Genomic DNA, 15692 nt, shown 5'->3' with positions numbered 1-15692 from the left:
TGGTTACCTTATTGAATAACAAACATCTCAGTTAAGGTATAATAATGGTATTTAATACTTTAAAATAATAACAGTTTTAAAAGAAATTCAAATTTTTACTCACATATTATATGTAAGTATTAAGGTTTACTAGCACTTACGATTGTCAAAGTGTCAGATATTAAAATTAGAGCCAGACCTGAAGATAGGGCCAATGATAAGAATTTAACGTCAAGCTACGGAGTTATGGAAAAATACCGTAACACAAGAACACTGATAGCACAGGCCTTCGCTATAAGTATAATTGAGATCTCATTTTAAGTCAATCATCATTCAAAACTCAAAAATCTCCTCTCAACTGTTTTGTCAAGGATCCTTGCTCCACCCACCAACTGTTTTGTCAAGGATCCGTGACATAACGAATGTGGGAAATTAAAAAAATATTGTGCGGTATACTGAAGACTTTTTTGAACTTTTATTTTTTTAAATAGAAGTTAGTAATAAAAAATAATAAGAGATTAAAATTTAAGGGTCATGAAAGGATCATTGACAAAACAGTAATGAGGTTAAAAACTTAAATATCTAGTAAGTATCTAAGAAGCATTCTTCAACAATGTTTTAACTGAAAATGTAAATAGGAGACCATACAATGCAACTTAGCTCTATCGACACAGTTCCTACTAAACTATTGCCTTGTTAGCATGATTCATTAGAATTTCCAGAAGGGCGATTTACAATACAGGAAAATTTTTCGCTATAATTTTCAGGACGTTTTTCTGATCTACGAATTTACTCGGTAGATCAGAAAATCTGCTGTAGAAGCAGTTCCATTGATAAAGCTATGATCGAATCTTAAGTTACGAAAATAAGAACGTTGTCGTGTACGTAACCAACAGAATAATAATTCATAAGTAAACAATCTTTTAAATAAGTAGGAATGTAAGTACCCACGCTTGGTTTCATTTGGTATTCATAAACCGGGGAATTATTGTCTGAACCCCTCATGATTGTAGGTGTCATTGTTACGTTGCTACATATTTAACATGACTGGGTATATAATGATCACATAATGATACAAAAAGCGGGTGTACTTATAGTGAGTCATGTGACGGGCGGGCTCCAGGCGGGCGACGGGCGGCGCGGTCGCGTAGGCGCTTGACGCTTCACATAAAATCTCTCTGGCGACGGCAGCGCGACGCAAAATCTACCGCCCGCTCAATTGGACTCAATTGCTTTAATTGATTTCAATTGAAATGACCTCGCGCACCGGCTCCCGACTCCCGCTTCTAGCCTGACACTTTTACATCTATCTTTTTTGGAGCTGACATAAAAGCTCTAAGATAAATTTCATTGCCCTCAATAAAACTGCCCATTCGTTTGTCACTACAGTTTCCTGTACATTTAATGTTTTGTATCCATCTATCATAATACTGCTAGTGTTATTGTCAATAACTGCTAAATGTTCTTCCAAATGACTTTATTATAATTAACTGTGTATTCTTTGGTAATAAAATACTTTGAAAAAACGATATGAGCTACAATAGCTTGTAAAATAAGATTAATCAAATACAGTATATTTAGCTTCATCAAAGTTGAGTGAAAAAAACTATACTCGGCATGCTGAGTACGGAAATATTTAGTCTATCAATTAATGACAGCACTCATTCCAGGCTAACGAAACACAAGCAAATCAATTTTATAGTAACTTTTATACATCCCCGAACTTAGTAACAAAAGTTGTTCATCATTACAAACGCCTAAAATACAGTTTCAAATAAACATGATGACGGAATGTCATTAAAAAGACATCACACATTTTGGCACGTGTTCTATCCGGTGCACAATTGGTCTTAATTAGGAAATAGCGGCGCGGGACGCAGACGCCGTTGTGGCGACCGTCTTCAACCGATATGAGCCGCACGCATAAATAAAATGTACAAATTATTCATCAAAACATATAATTAGGTAATATATTAATTAAAAGTTACATTAAATTAAATTGCATGTAACAGTTTTGCTATAAGTACGTAAGTAAACGTAGGTAAATTAAAATAAACTCCTATCACAAATAGTAAAAATTAAAACTACTTCTTCTTAGGTTTCTTCTTCTTTTTATCTTTTCCACCACCCCAGTTAAAATATGATTTAAATTCTCTGCCGCTACTTGGTCCTGGTTCTTCAACATCATGCAGAAGGTGAGAGGCTTGTGGCTGTAAATGCGTCACTTTAGTAGCTCCAAACACAATACTTCGACGATTACTATAGATCGGAGCGTGATCAACAATATCGTCATCATTTTCATCATCATCACTCGTGGTTGGTATAAACGTCACATCTTCCTGAAAGCGTAAATGTTTGCACGCTTTTTCTACCGGTGGATTTGTATGAACTTCAGCTATGACCTCTTTTTCAATAGACTCCATAAGGTCACTGTTATCGTCCACGCTGTAGTGATCAGGATTATATTCAAGACACTGAATTTCTTTCTCTTCTTTCAACGATTTTGTAGCTGACATCAAAGACATGTCTATCATTTCATCACTCGAAACTTGCTTAGAAACTGATCTTTGTCTAATGGTCCTCAGAAATTTCAAAATGTTTAACTCATCTGATGGTCGATTTAAATCAATATCGACATCTGTAAGTGTATCAAAATCGAAAAATGAACTCGTCATGCGATCTCTACCAAAGTATTCGTCTTTCTTATCGGTATCACTTAGTGGAAATGCTTCTAATTCTAAGCTCGTTTGCACAGCAACATCTGCTGTAAATGGCGGAAAGGGTGCATACGAGCCCATTTTACTTATTTCCATCTCGGCAAAAGTAGTCATTTTTTTAGAATATAAATTGTTTATGTCGTCGAGAGCTTCATCTTCGGGCAAAGATTTCCCTCTCTTGCCTCGGAACATCGTGGCACATCTTTTCATAAATCTTTTGCAAGCATTGTCTTTACTCGCAATATCTTCACACTCCATGTAATCTAACATGGCTTCTCGATACTCCCTGTGCGTTTTACCATTACCCATATCATGCGGCGATCGCATGATAGAGTCTAAGAACAATCTGAAAAACACGAAATATACAAGATATGTATGTGTAACATAAGTCGATGTTAACAGTTTTATTAGGGGATTAACATAATATGTTAATTGGGGTAAAAGTCTTTTGGCATTCTAGTATGTATGACGTTGTAATAAAATCTATTGGGCTTCAAGGATCACAAATGAGTACACGGCTCATTAGGTTTCTTTCAGTAAGCTCGTGAGGTACCCACATATCGAGCTTTTTTGTGTAGAGAAAAGATTTTATTACAAGTTCATACATACTATAATGCAAAACGACTTTTTCCCCGACCTACTATATACAGAAGTATGAATAAATAGGAGCTCTATAAAGTGACAAGGAACGACAATTATTAGATTTAAATGGACATACACATTTTCAGCAGCATCGGTATAAATAAAGAAGGCGTCTGACACCTTGGGCACGCATCTCTTGAGCCAGTAGTGTACGGCGTATAGCACAGTGAGTAGTGTCGCCAGAAACGTGATAGCAGCCAGCACCGTGTTCTCTTTAGTGCCAAACGCTGCACCACACCTGAGGCGATCCTCGTCGTAAATGTCTAAAAACAAGTCGTTTGCTATAGATACTTTTAATGATGTGCCGTTTTTGGTGCCCCTAGTTGTCTTTCCAATTATATGATAATACAGCAAACGCCTGGATAATCTGGAAAACTATGTTGATTAGTAAGAACTATATAACAATATGAAGTAAACTGAGGAGCGACTTTCATCACTATCAAATTCAAATTCCTTGCAGAACAACATTTCAAGTAATTTTAACTGTTAAACTTTCGCTAATCTATAGTGCGACTAGCTTAGTCGACTTTAAGAAATCGTGCTACTGAATATATCTTTAAATGACTAACAATAACACTACAATAGAGCTGTTATTATAATTGTTGAATGTACCGAAGGAGCCACAGTTGGGGACACCGTCGCAGGCGCTGAGAGAATCGATGCAGACCCGTGCACCAGACACCTGGCACTCGAGGTGTCCCGGCGCGCACCGCGTCTCGCACTCCTGCAGTGTGTGTGCTGGAGTCAGCACTATCATCATGCGGTTCATCTGTATATAGCATTGTATTATCTCTTAATGTATATAGCTCAATATATTCCTTTAAAACGTCATAGCTGAGCCTTTCTTGTTTTACTGTTTATTATTTAGGTTTTAAACGTTTCGGAAGTGGAGAAAAAGCAGATGGCTGAGCTAGTATCAGAATGAAAACGAAGTTTTAGATAAAAAAAAAGTGTTAATTAAGACAAAGATGTTCCATAAATACAGATGATATTAGTTTTTTTAATTTTTACACACGCGATCAAAAGAACTCCTCTACGGAAAAACTTCTTGCCGAGCAGTGAGTAATTATATTGCATTTATTTTACAAGATGTCACGATTTGAACGAACTGTCTCTTCTTATTGGGTTTTTTCGTTTCGTTTTGGGGAATTCTCGGTTTGGAATGACTGATAAAGAGCACTAGGCTTGTCCCCTAATTTCATTACGCAATACTGAAGTTTTGTACATAGAAAATTAAATGAAGTCGTACTTTTAAAATCACCATGACTCCTCTTAAAACTAATTAATGATTTCATTGACCCAATACAACAAATTAGGCATTGTTATGTGTAAGATAAATAAAATTTCTGCACTAAGAAATAATTTATTTCATGTTGATGAAGACTCTTCACAAAATCAACCACTCAAATTACAAAAATAGTTATAAACAATTAACACAACTTGTGTTCGAACTCAAAGCCATGAGACGCCCGACTAAATAGCAACGACTTGTATCATTATGCCACAAATATATTTATTTAACTAGTTTTTTTTAAAACATGACCGTCGCACTACTGCGCAGGGGTCTTCTCCATCGAGGAAGAGGTTCGGGTACTTGGTATTTACAGCATGAAAATGGGACTTACTGAAAAATTGTATAAAGAGAACACAAGCCTGGAGGAGTTGAAGAGATACACGTGGTTGGTGAAGTTTTCTCCCACGTTACACAGGTTGAACAGCGGCGGCCCCAAGTACTGACGCACATACTTCATAGATACTCGGTCATGGATCTTTACGACAAAGTTACAAGGCTTTTTACATTTCATCATAATTTTTCCATGAGCAGCACACCTATGTACTATAGAAGTAATTATAATTAAAGTTTACATTGTTTTTAACATGAATAAAATCATAGATAGCTTAGTCTGTTATATCTTCACTCTGTTAATGCACTTATACCCGGTTTCTGAGTACATTTAGCGGTAGTTTATCAAGCGTTTTTTTATATGAGCTTAAACGCTAATGGAGAGATAAACTACCGCTAAATTTACTTCAGAAACCGAGGGTTAGCTGCGTATTTGTATAAGTAAAAATATACGGAGATCTCAAGTTCGGGCACTAGGAATATTCAGTGCATATCACAATAACGACGGTAAGCTAATAGGAAGAACAATGATAAAACTAGTATGTAAAAACGATAATTTTATGTACATACTTCATCATCCTGTAATTCAAGAAGTTGCTGAAACTCATTGATGCCAATGTCGTCAGTCGCCAGGGTTGTGGAGACAGGTCTTGGCCGCGTCATCCTGTGAGGTCTTGCGTTATCTATACCGATTGCATGCATAAAACGCTTACGGCGCACTCTGGAAATTGCAATAAAATATTGTATACAACAAATACCGCATTTGTCTCGTAAAGGTTTTACTTGCTTAGTCCTCATCCATCTTGTGACGACGCGTACATCGGCATGCCTTCATAAACTAGAAATCAACCATGGTCAGTATAAATATTATAAATAATAATAAAAATAAAAATAAATAATAATAATAAATTTAAAAAATATGTCATTTGCTAAAACGTAAACGAAAGCCTATAAAACCTTGTTAGGTATATTTTTTAGAAGCCATGAAATGCCTACCCTTGCCACTAATATAACTCCCATTCTTGTTAACACTTATAACGATAGGTATGTATAAAGTATCAGTATTTACCTTCGTCTGCCCCTAGTGACATTGCCTTGTGGTTTTTCCTGGGCGTCAAGTTTTGTATGATTTAGTATATCAGCCATTACAGGAGCTGCGTTTACTACGTTCTCCCATGATTCATGATCCACGAGAGACACCGTCAAGGGATCCTGACTAACACTGAAAATGAAAATGGGCATAAATATCCAATTGTAAGTATTTATGTATACTAATATGCCACCAAAAACATTCTGTAAAAACCTCAAGTCTCACAGCTCAGTCTTTCTGGCGTAAAAAGTGGTGAGATCTATATAATACCAAGTCGATTAATCTATTTCGTCTCTACTTAAAGGACCTGCTGTCTTAAGTTATAACATATGTTATTATCACGCCAGTATTAAAAATATTTTACGTTTAAAACAAATAGATCGACCTGGCCATCGCATGATTTGTATGTATTACACTACACAGCACGACGAGAAGTTAAATGCTCCCGAAATTTTAATGGCGAATTTGTGTTTTCATGCGATGACCAAGTCGATCTATTTGTTTTAAACGTAAAATATTTTTAATACTGGCGTGATAATAACATATGTTATAACTTAAGACAGCAGGTCCTTTAAGTAGAGACGAAATAGATTAATCGACTTGGTATTATATAGATCTCACCACTTTTTACGCCAGAAAGACTGAGCTGTGAGACTTGAGGTTTTTACAGAATGTTTTTGGTGGCATCTCACTTCTTTTTGTAGAACGAACATAAGTCCAATTTGTATGGAAATACGTTTTTTCTTATAATTCAACATATTTTCCTATGGGAATGTCGTTTAGTTTCATGGGCTAAACACCCTTAGCCACCCTATATCCCGTCCCGTTATGCCTCATATAGTAGGTACCTATCTACACCTATTATTTATTATTTTCTACAGTAATAATGATTCATTAACTGCAAATGTAACTTTGTATAATCTTATACATTTATAAGAGATTAGAAAGTTATTGTTGCAGTTAGTGTATTTAAAAAACTAAACCGAAAATAGAATCGAATTTTTAATCTCGAGTAAATATTTCAAGCCAGACTCGACAATAGATACTCAATCTTTTTTAAATTAATCAAACTTGTTTTTAAATTAATAAATTTATCTATAAATATATAAAACTCAAAGGTGTTTGACTGACCTAGATTTTAGACCGATCGGGCTGAGACTTTGCATGCAAAGAGCTACAATGACGTTAGTATCCCCTAAGAAAGGATTTTAATAGATTTCATCCCTCAAGGGATAAAATAGGGAATGAAAATTTGTATAGAACTTTGTAAATTTTGAACCGATTGGACTGAGTCTCGCATGCATAAAGCTACTATGACGTAGGTGTCCGCAAAGAAAGGATTTTAACAAATTTCACCTTTAAGGGGATAAAATAGGTGTGAAAGTTGTAGAAATCTTTTAGGATTTTCGACTGATTGAACTGAAATTAATCTAGATCCCCACATAGGATACTTTTAACTACGGCAAAACCTTTTGACTCCGACAAAGTCGCGGGTGGAATATAGTAATATATTTATTATTAGTGTTCTTTCTTTCATCGTGGTATTTTCGACCAATTTGGTATATTTATTTTTTAGATTTTGGTACTTAAAGAGATGTCCAATCATGTGATTTTCGTAATCTTTACATAATACATACAAGGGACACGAGAAGGGTCTGTTCAACCCAGGCAACTGAACAACCTTTCTCTAGGAACATAAGTCCAATTTGTATGGAAACAAGTTTTTTCCATAATTCAACATCTTTTCCTATGAATGTTGTTCAGTTTCATGGGCTAAACACCCTTAAGTTATGCCTCATATAGTAGGTACCCATCTAGACCTATTATTATTATTATTTTCTATTACTACAGTGATAATGATTTACTAACTGCAAATGTAACCTTGTAATCCTATACATTTATATCGGATTACAAAGTTATTTATGCAGTTAATGTATTTAAAAAACTGGACCGAAATTAGAAAATATTTGAATTTTCCCATGATTAAGACACTAAACCCTATTTGTATTCTAAATTTGAAGCTTCTATGTCTGCTAGAAGTACCTTATACTTTTGATGATCGGTGAGTCAGTGAGTCAGTGAGTCAGTGAATCAGTGAGTGACAAAATTCAGAAACTTTAACAAGTTGTTATTCTTAAACTACTGGTTCAAATTGACTGAAATTTTAAATATACCGTGTTTATACAATGACTGATTAGTTGCTGCAAATTCAGGCTTCTTGTTTTATCCACAACGAAATTATAGGGGTGTCAAAAATAGCCCGAATTGCTTCGAGAAAAGGATGGTACGGCCGTGCCGCTTTTTTTTGCTCGACTTGCGGGGGCACTTCCGTGCCCCCAGATATTTAACAATATAAGGGTGTAAGATTTAGGTGGGTACACAAGTTAATTATATAATAAAAATAAAAAATGTATACAAGTTAATTAGGTACAAATGCAAAAAGATTTTTTAATGAAAAGTGCTACGAAATTCATAGCTATCGTAGCACTTTTATTATACTTTATTTGTTTTAACGTTTAATGATATTATAATCTTTTCATACTTTTTAGTGGTAGTAGCTTTTGTTTCTAATCTTGTCGTGAATGTTTCTTGACTTTTATTCTTGTTCTCATTGGTTACTGAAAAATAATTACATTAATGAGCAACATGAATTAAGTGGTTTATAAATTCGGCCTTTTATTATCATTTTATTAAATAGGTATATTTATTTAATTTAACTTTTTCATTAGCAGACATAAATATAGCCTTGTTTAGACGGTATTGACTTTCCTGTATACATGTATTATATACTAAATTTTATCGCGAAAAAATCGTAGGTGTCGACGCGGAAAAATGACGCGTCAGCGTTGGCCTCGCAGTACAAAATGTTCTAGAAGGAGAACTAACGTTGTTCTATGATATTTTATACAAACCATTTTTGATGATATTATCGACGTCAGGCAGTAGAGGTAGCAACGCAATACTCTCGTCACCCGCGTGATTGAGCGCGGAATCATTGCTGCTCTGAACATCTGATTTATTGAACAATTTATTGGAATCTTGTGACGTGTGATTCAGCGTATTGTAAATTCTGAAACATATTTGCAACGATAAAAAGACATTATATGTACAGACTTATGACATCATGGTCACGGAAAAGTTTAAGATATTTTTATGCTTCCACAATTTACAACTTGGCTACTGCAAAGATAATAGTAGGGAGGGTCCAAAATCGAATTTCTTAAATGAAAAATCAGTACGACTATCTGTCTGACCTAGTATTATATTAGGTCTGGGAAAAAGTCTTCTCGCATTACAGTATGTATGAATTTGTAATAAAATCGTTTATCTACACAAAAAAGCTCGATATTTGGGTACCTGACGAGCTCACTGAAAGAAACCTAATAAACCGTGTACTCATTTGTGATTCTTGAAGCCAAAGAGATTTTATTACAAGTTCATACATACTATAATGCGAAAAGACTTTTTCCCCGACAAAATATAATACTCATTAATTTGAATTATCAAAAATCTAATATTCACGTTGAACTGGAAGCTTGTTCTCTTGTTGTTTCTATCGTTGTTTGTGAAGTTAGTGATCCCAAGACGTCATCTTTTGTACTGCTCATCACAGGCCGCACGTTTGTCGCTAAGTAGACTGGAATTATTACATTACTTTGTCACAAGTAATCAGAAACAAAGATAAAATAGCTTAAAGTGAAATATTCCTTCCATTTTGGATTTTAATCTATTCCTTCTTCAGGACCAATAGAGAGTATAAATAGGTATATCACCTTTGGAGAATATAAACGGTTATGAAAAGGAAAAATTATATGTTTCAAATTGCTCTAACGAATAACATTCGTGACTTGTCTGTTACGTAATAGTTTGCAATAAGTGCCCCCCAGTAAGAACTCGTTTCATGAATCAATCAACGAATCTTTACATTATCATTAGGGTTTAAAATTTAATTGCTTTCAAAAGTGCTATTGTAACACTTCTTAAGGAAATGCTACGAAGGTGCTACGAAGTGCTACGCCGTAATTAAAATTTATTTTAAAACTCTGTTTTAAAATTTGCAGATTACTCATTGTGATAGTCATAAAATGAATAAGCACAGAACTAATTCAAGGTACAAGCGTACTTACACATATTTATTCATAACATTAAATCGTATTTAAAAGAAATACATTTTTTTCTACCTTTCACACGAATGGATATTGATTAAATACACATACAGACAATTGCTATAGTCTGCAATCTACAAAGATTATACTGAAATTAGTGAATGCAATCCCGATCTCGCGGGATCCCGATCTCGCTAGATCCCGTGTATTTTTTCGGGATCAATCCCGAAGCATAATATGACGAGATCCCGTTCGGGATTGTCGGAGAGGGCATTTTCAGCAGCTGGCTACATTGCAATAGACTTAAGATGCCGATTAGAAGATCATACTATTGATACACTTTGTTTATTAAGAGGCTGGAGCTACACCAACTTTTTTGATTATGTTCATGTTATTACACCTGTTAATTATGCTACGTTGTTAGTAATATTCAAAAATAAAGGCTTTTATTTTCTTTCAAATAAGTAATAATTTATTGCATTCACCACACTATCACACACATATTACATTAAACAAGCCGTATTAATCGTATTATTTTTACTAACTAGACGGGATCCCGAAAATCTCGGGATCCCGCGGGATTGATATTTCTGATCGCGAGGGATCTCGAGTTGACGATCTCGAGTCGGGATTGCATTCCCTAACTGAAATACTCAACACTTTTCATTATCAGATATTTGAATATTTTCTTTAAATACGCACTAGAATGAATGAGTAACTAACCGCTTTTATTAAATCCTGTATCAGAAACACCACGCAAAAAGTTAGCCAATTCTTGATGAGGTGGTTGCGTTGGCCCATCTTTAGTATCACTTAGATTCTTCAAAATATCGTGAATGACATTCCATGAGTGAGGTTTCTCTACATTTATATGATGGCTGTCATGTGTTGATTGCAAATGCTTGGACAGATCGCTTGGCAGCAGAGTGTGCAGTTGAGGTCGGCGATATGTGGTCGGTCTGTGAAATAAGACTCAAGTAAGTATTGTAAAGTATTTTTTTTAACCCATTACTATCCCACTGCAGGGTAAGGGTCTCCTCCCAAACGAGGGGTAGGGGTTAGGCCTTGAGTCTACCTCTCTGGCCAAGTGCGGGTTGGGGACCTGTAAAGTATATTCTACTAAAAATATGTTTATCCTTAGTGATGGTCGACGCGGGGTCAACAGCCCAGCACGCATCACGCAGTGTTTCTTTACTATATACAGTTGCAAAGATATTCTTATAAATTTTCTGGGTTCTTAATTTTGAATATACTTGGAAGCTGTATGTACTATTGTATGCTGTATGTTACATAAGATATAAGTATCATTTAAATAATTGATAAGAAAGACATTCAGGCTTCTAACATTTCTTTTTATCTGAATAGTCAACAATATTACCTTTTATTGGTTAACTTTTGCTTGGCAGAGAAAAGTCGTTTATTTTTCTTGAAATGAGTAAGCCTGTTAATATTGGGGTAAGGTTTATTTGACTTTCTTCTGTTCACGCTCGTATTAAAAGGGGGAAATGTTAATCTGAAAAAGTTGAATACAGACTTTAATTAAATATTTAAAAAATCATCCATACGTATAAACGTACATTCTGTAAAGTCACTTTTATTAATTATATTATTTAACACAAGCTTCTGCTCGCGACTTCGTCTACGTAAAAATATTTCTCGAAGTAAAAAGTACTTAATCGTATGTGTTAATCCAAGTTAGAACTATCTGTTCTACCAAATTTCATAAAAATACATTCAGTAGTTTATGCGCAAAAGAGTGCCAAACATACATCCATCTTTACAAACAGAATAAGGATAGGATTAAACGACAGCATAACAGCTGCTTGCCTTTTAGCCGTTATGTTGATACACACATTTGAACGATTCTACTGCAATATTAAATGTATAACTAGTTCAATATAATAAAAAATCTACTTAAATGCTATAATATAATGTTAGCTTGGTATAATATAGTTTAAACCTTGGGTCCGGAGTGAAGAGGTCGTTGAACCGAACTTCGACCTCGTCGCTGTACTCTTCCGTGTCATTATCATTGCGCCGACCGTCAGTTATCTTTTTCATAGCAAATTCAACCAACTGCACCGTTTTTGTGTCGTATGATGTTCCAGGTCTAAAAGATATGTATTAGAAACTATAAACATAGCTTTATATATAATTTTATTCTGATGAAAGTAGGTACTTAGAATTGGGTTAACTTATTCATCCTGGTTTTTTAACGCCGAATGAAAACAATGGTTAGGGTAATTACCTAATCGAGTAATTCAAGTTATCTCAGATAAGTCGTATAGGTATAAAAGGAATTTAGTTGAATCATAGGCTTTTACTACTAATTAATTTTCTGTTATATTTCTGAAAGAACAACGTAGTCTTCCAATGATATAAATTTATTAAGCAACTTGGACTGCATAATGAAAAGCATTCCAGATTTCAAGAATATTTTTAAAATACTCGTTCATAATGTCATTCTCCGTGGTGTTGGCGGTCGCGTATACAAATGATTATGAAGAATCAGGTTCGATTCCCGTACCGAGCAAAATGCAATTATTATTTTCTAGTTTTCTCAATGGTATTACGAGTTTCTCAAGAGAGAATATTCTCAATCCCTTTTAAATGACAATAATACTGTTAACTATGTAACGACGATGTAAGTACTTCATCAACTAAGTATACACTACTGCCTACACCTTTGGGTATAACATGCGAGACGTTACTTCTCTATAGCATTAGTTAGTGATAGATGTAAAGTGAGTGATAAATAAATGTATGTAAAAACAGTACAAGATAAGTTACCGTGGCACAACATCATATAACAAATCAAAGTTGTTTTCAGTAGTGAAGGACGACTGTTCGTCGAATATTCCCGGTACTACGATAGCAGATACGTTCAGTAGCGGCAGTAATACTGTGATGTATTCTCTCGGGTCAGTGGTCTTTGTTCTCGGAGTTTCGGTACTAGTGGTCGTGGTGGTAGATACAGTCGTCGGTGATGTTGTGGTACTGCGAAATTAGTCTGATTTAGACTTCAGAAACATTATTTTAACGAGAATAGGGATTTTTTTGTAGAATATGATGACGAAACTTTTTATCGTCATATTTTAAGGCATTATACACTAATCTTTTTGATAATTTATCATCTAGTCTAAGCACCGCTTTCACTATTGAATGAGTGTCGGTTAGCTTATCAGGACAATTACGACATCACGAGTACCTATCTGTTCTGAGCCTAGTTGTTAGTTATCATAGTAAGTACTGTTTGAATTGTCCAATAATATTTATTCATTATTTTTTTATATATAGCGTCTTTTTCAGCACTCTATTATTGTTTAAATACATTTGCTGTTACTTTATCTACCGAATAGTTTATCCGACACTAATTCATTGAAACGTGAAACTGGTATTTAGCATTACGAAACTCTATCTATCATAGTTTTTTAAGATTTTGAGTGAGAATAATAAGTATTGGCTTTTTTTTGTTAGCCTATATTGTCCCACTGCTGGGCAAAGGCCTCTCCCATTTTCTTACAATACTCCTTATCTCCTGCTATGCGTGTTCAATTAATTTTAAAGAAATCTAGATTAGTATTGACTTTGATTAACTTAAAACATGTAGTACTCGTTAGTCGGTTACCTCTCAGTCGGGACAGTGGTTGTCCTACGTTTCAGTGTGTAAGAGCGGTCACGTCTTCGTTTCCTGTACGACATCACGCTTCTCGGCATCTGCCCCCAGTACGAGCCGAACGTCTCGCCAATCTCATACACCACCAACTGATTGTCGTTATTCTTACACGTTTCTTTCAAGTCTTTGTTGTTTAGCACTTGAATTACTACTATGATGTTACTGCCTATTTCCGTCCTGATGAAGAAAAATTATTAATAGAATAATGTCTGAAAACCGTCTTGAGCCTCCTTTACATTTGGACTCGATAAGTTCAGTAATAGGCGTTTAATTCAAAAATAAGTTCTCTGTATGATGGTAGTATATTAATTGTAAGTACACAAGAGCCTTCGTTTTAAACTCGTAAATCTCAATAATATAAAAGAATGGGCTCAAATGTAGGTACCTATACGTCCTGGTACCACCCTCAAAACCCTAGCAACAAAATGAATGTCGTTGGATTGCTCTTTTCATTGGATCAACAATTATGAGTACAACTCGTTTTCGTGACTACTCTGACACGAGCCTTCAAAGTTCCGAAAAGATTGAATATTTTTTCTAATTGAAAAGTCCTGTTCACACATAGATACATTTTGTTGCAATTAAAAATTGGTCCTATTTTACCCATTGCTATTCAAATATGTATACAAACCTAACATTAATAAAGCAACTGTATGGTCGTTCTCGTCCAGCGAAGTACAACACTTGGGAATTAGCTTCAGTGATTTGTCTACTGATAAATATCGAAGGAGCGACGTGCCGGTGACAGTACTCCGACATATCCTTCTGATTCACGTATTTGCGGTAAATTTCGCTTATATGAGAAGCAACTTGCAAAGTATTCATTGATAAACTCCAACATAGTAACAGTATCAAATAGCAAGACATATTTGACTAGTTTGTACGGCCGCGTAGCCTACTTGAAAGGTCTTTTATTTCTACAATTTTTTTTACCTGTCGACAGAGTAATGAGTAGACGTTAGGTAATGATTAAGTGCTAACTTTCTCAGCAGATCAATTCCAACCAGTTAAAAGTTAAGACGATTCCAAAATCACTGATAGATTTTATGATATTGAAAGAGAAATCTTTACAACCATTCAGTTCGGGACATAACCCGCCTTCGAGCTTAACTAACTCATAGACACATTGAAGTCTTTAGGCGAGGGATCGTCTTGAAATCGAGCATTAATTATATGTATGGTACATTTGTAATGAGAATATGATAGACCGGGATCTACAAAACATATTGCACACGATCATTGTTTATGATATTGCGGGATGTATGCTCTCCCTTGCGTTTATAAACGCTTTGATAAAACGCCGGCGCGGCGCGTCGTGCGGGTCACGCGACCCCTATCATTGTGCAGACGTCACGCTACTCGCTTTTTTATTTGAAAATGTTGGCGAGGGCAATCTGCTGGCTTTTTATGTAATACGTTACATATTATTTACTACCTATGTAGCTTCTGCTGTCGTGGAAATTCCCCATGATCTTTGGACTGCGTGGGTGATATTATATCTCCGTAAGTAGTTCTTCAGAGTATTTTCCGACAAATTAGGCACCAAGACAGGTATGAATACTAATACAATCAAATTCTTGACGTAATTAACATTGTAGATACTTACTAAGTTTTATAGATTATCTCTGAACTGGTAGATGAGATCGTAGACATCATGTACTTAGGTCCAAGACTGGTCTTCACTCCGTTTATAGAGGCAATCAATAGTTACCCGATTATAGTTCGTCAAATTCGGTTATCCTTCAGCAATACCAAGTAGGTAGGTAACTTCTTGCTATCTTTAACAAATTAGTATCACTCAACTTAAAAATTTGACCAAGAATCGAACCCGATATTTACGTGAGCTAACATTGCTCAG

The 15692-nt window shown here is 35.2% G+C and overlaps 1 protein-coding gene across 1 annotated transcript; it reads right to left on the bottom strand.

Moving 5' to 3' along the window:
* Window positions 1–1884: 1884 nt before the first annotated feature.
* Window positions 1885–15230, bottom strand: LOC142982747 (uncharacterized). The gene is made up of 15 exons (XM_076129430.1): window positions 14466–15230; window positions 13787–14011; window positions 12949–13155; window positions 12119–12268; window positions 11537–11671; window positions 10882–11117; window positions 9575–9689; window positions 8965–9122; window positions 8595–8670; window positions 6032–6184; window positions 5533–5683; window positions 4964–5107; window positions 3951–4107; window positions 3415–3601; window positions 1885–3042 (listed from the first exon to the last, which is right to left on the bottom strand). Exons 1-15 carry the CDS (start codon window positions 14699–14701, stop codon window positions 2064–2066), a joined length of 3309 nt encoding a protein of 1102 aa, XP_075985545.1. The 5' UTR covers window positions 14702–15230; the 3' UTR covers window positions 1885–2063.
* Between the last annotated feature and the right edge of the window lie 462 nt (window positions 15231–15692).

The sequence above is a fragment of the Anticarsia gemmatalis genome, chromosome 2, assembly GCF_050436995.1.
Source record: "Anticarsia gemmatalis isolate Benzon Research Colony breed Stoneville strain chromosome 2, ilAntGemm2 primary, whole genome shotgun sequence".
NCBI lineage: Eukaryota > Metazoa > Arthropoda > Insecta > Lepidoptera > Erebidae > Anticarsia > Anticarsia gemmatalis.
The sequence above is the reverse complement of the archived record's forward strand: the minus strand, read 5'-3'. Positions and strand labels throughout refer to the sequence as shown.

Coding starts and splice junctions, on each gene's coding strand:
- LOC142982747 (XM_076129430.1), bottom strand. CDS start 14,701: ATGTCTTGCTATTTGATACTGTTACTATGTTGGAGTTTATCAATGAAT. Junction 6,185..8,594: donor AAAGCTACTACCACTAAAAA/GTATGAAAAGAT, acceptor TTTCATTTTCAG/TGTTAGTCAGGATCCCTTGA. Junction 3,602..3,950: donor CCCCAACTGTGGCTCCTTCG/GTACATTCAACA, acceptor ACTTGTTTTTAG/ACATTTACGACGAGGATCGC.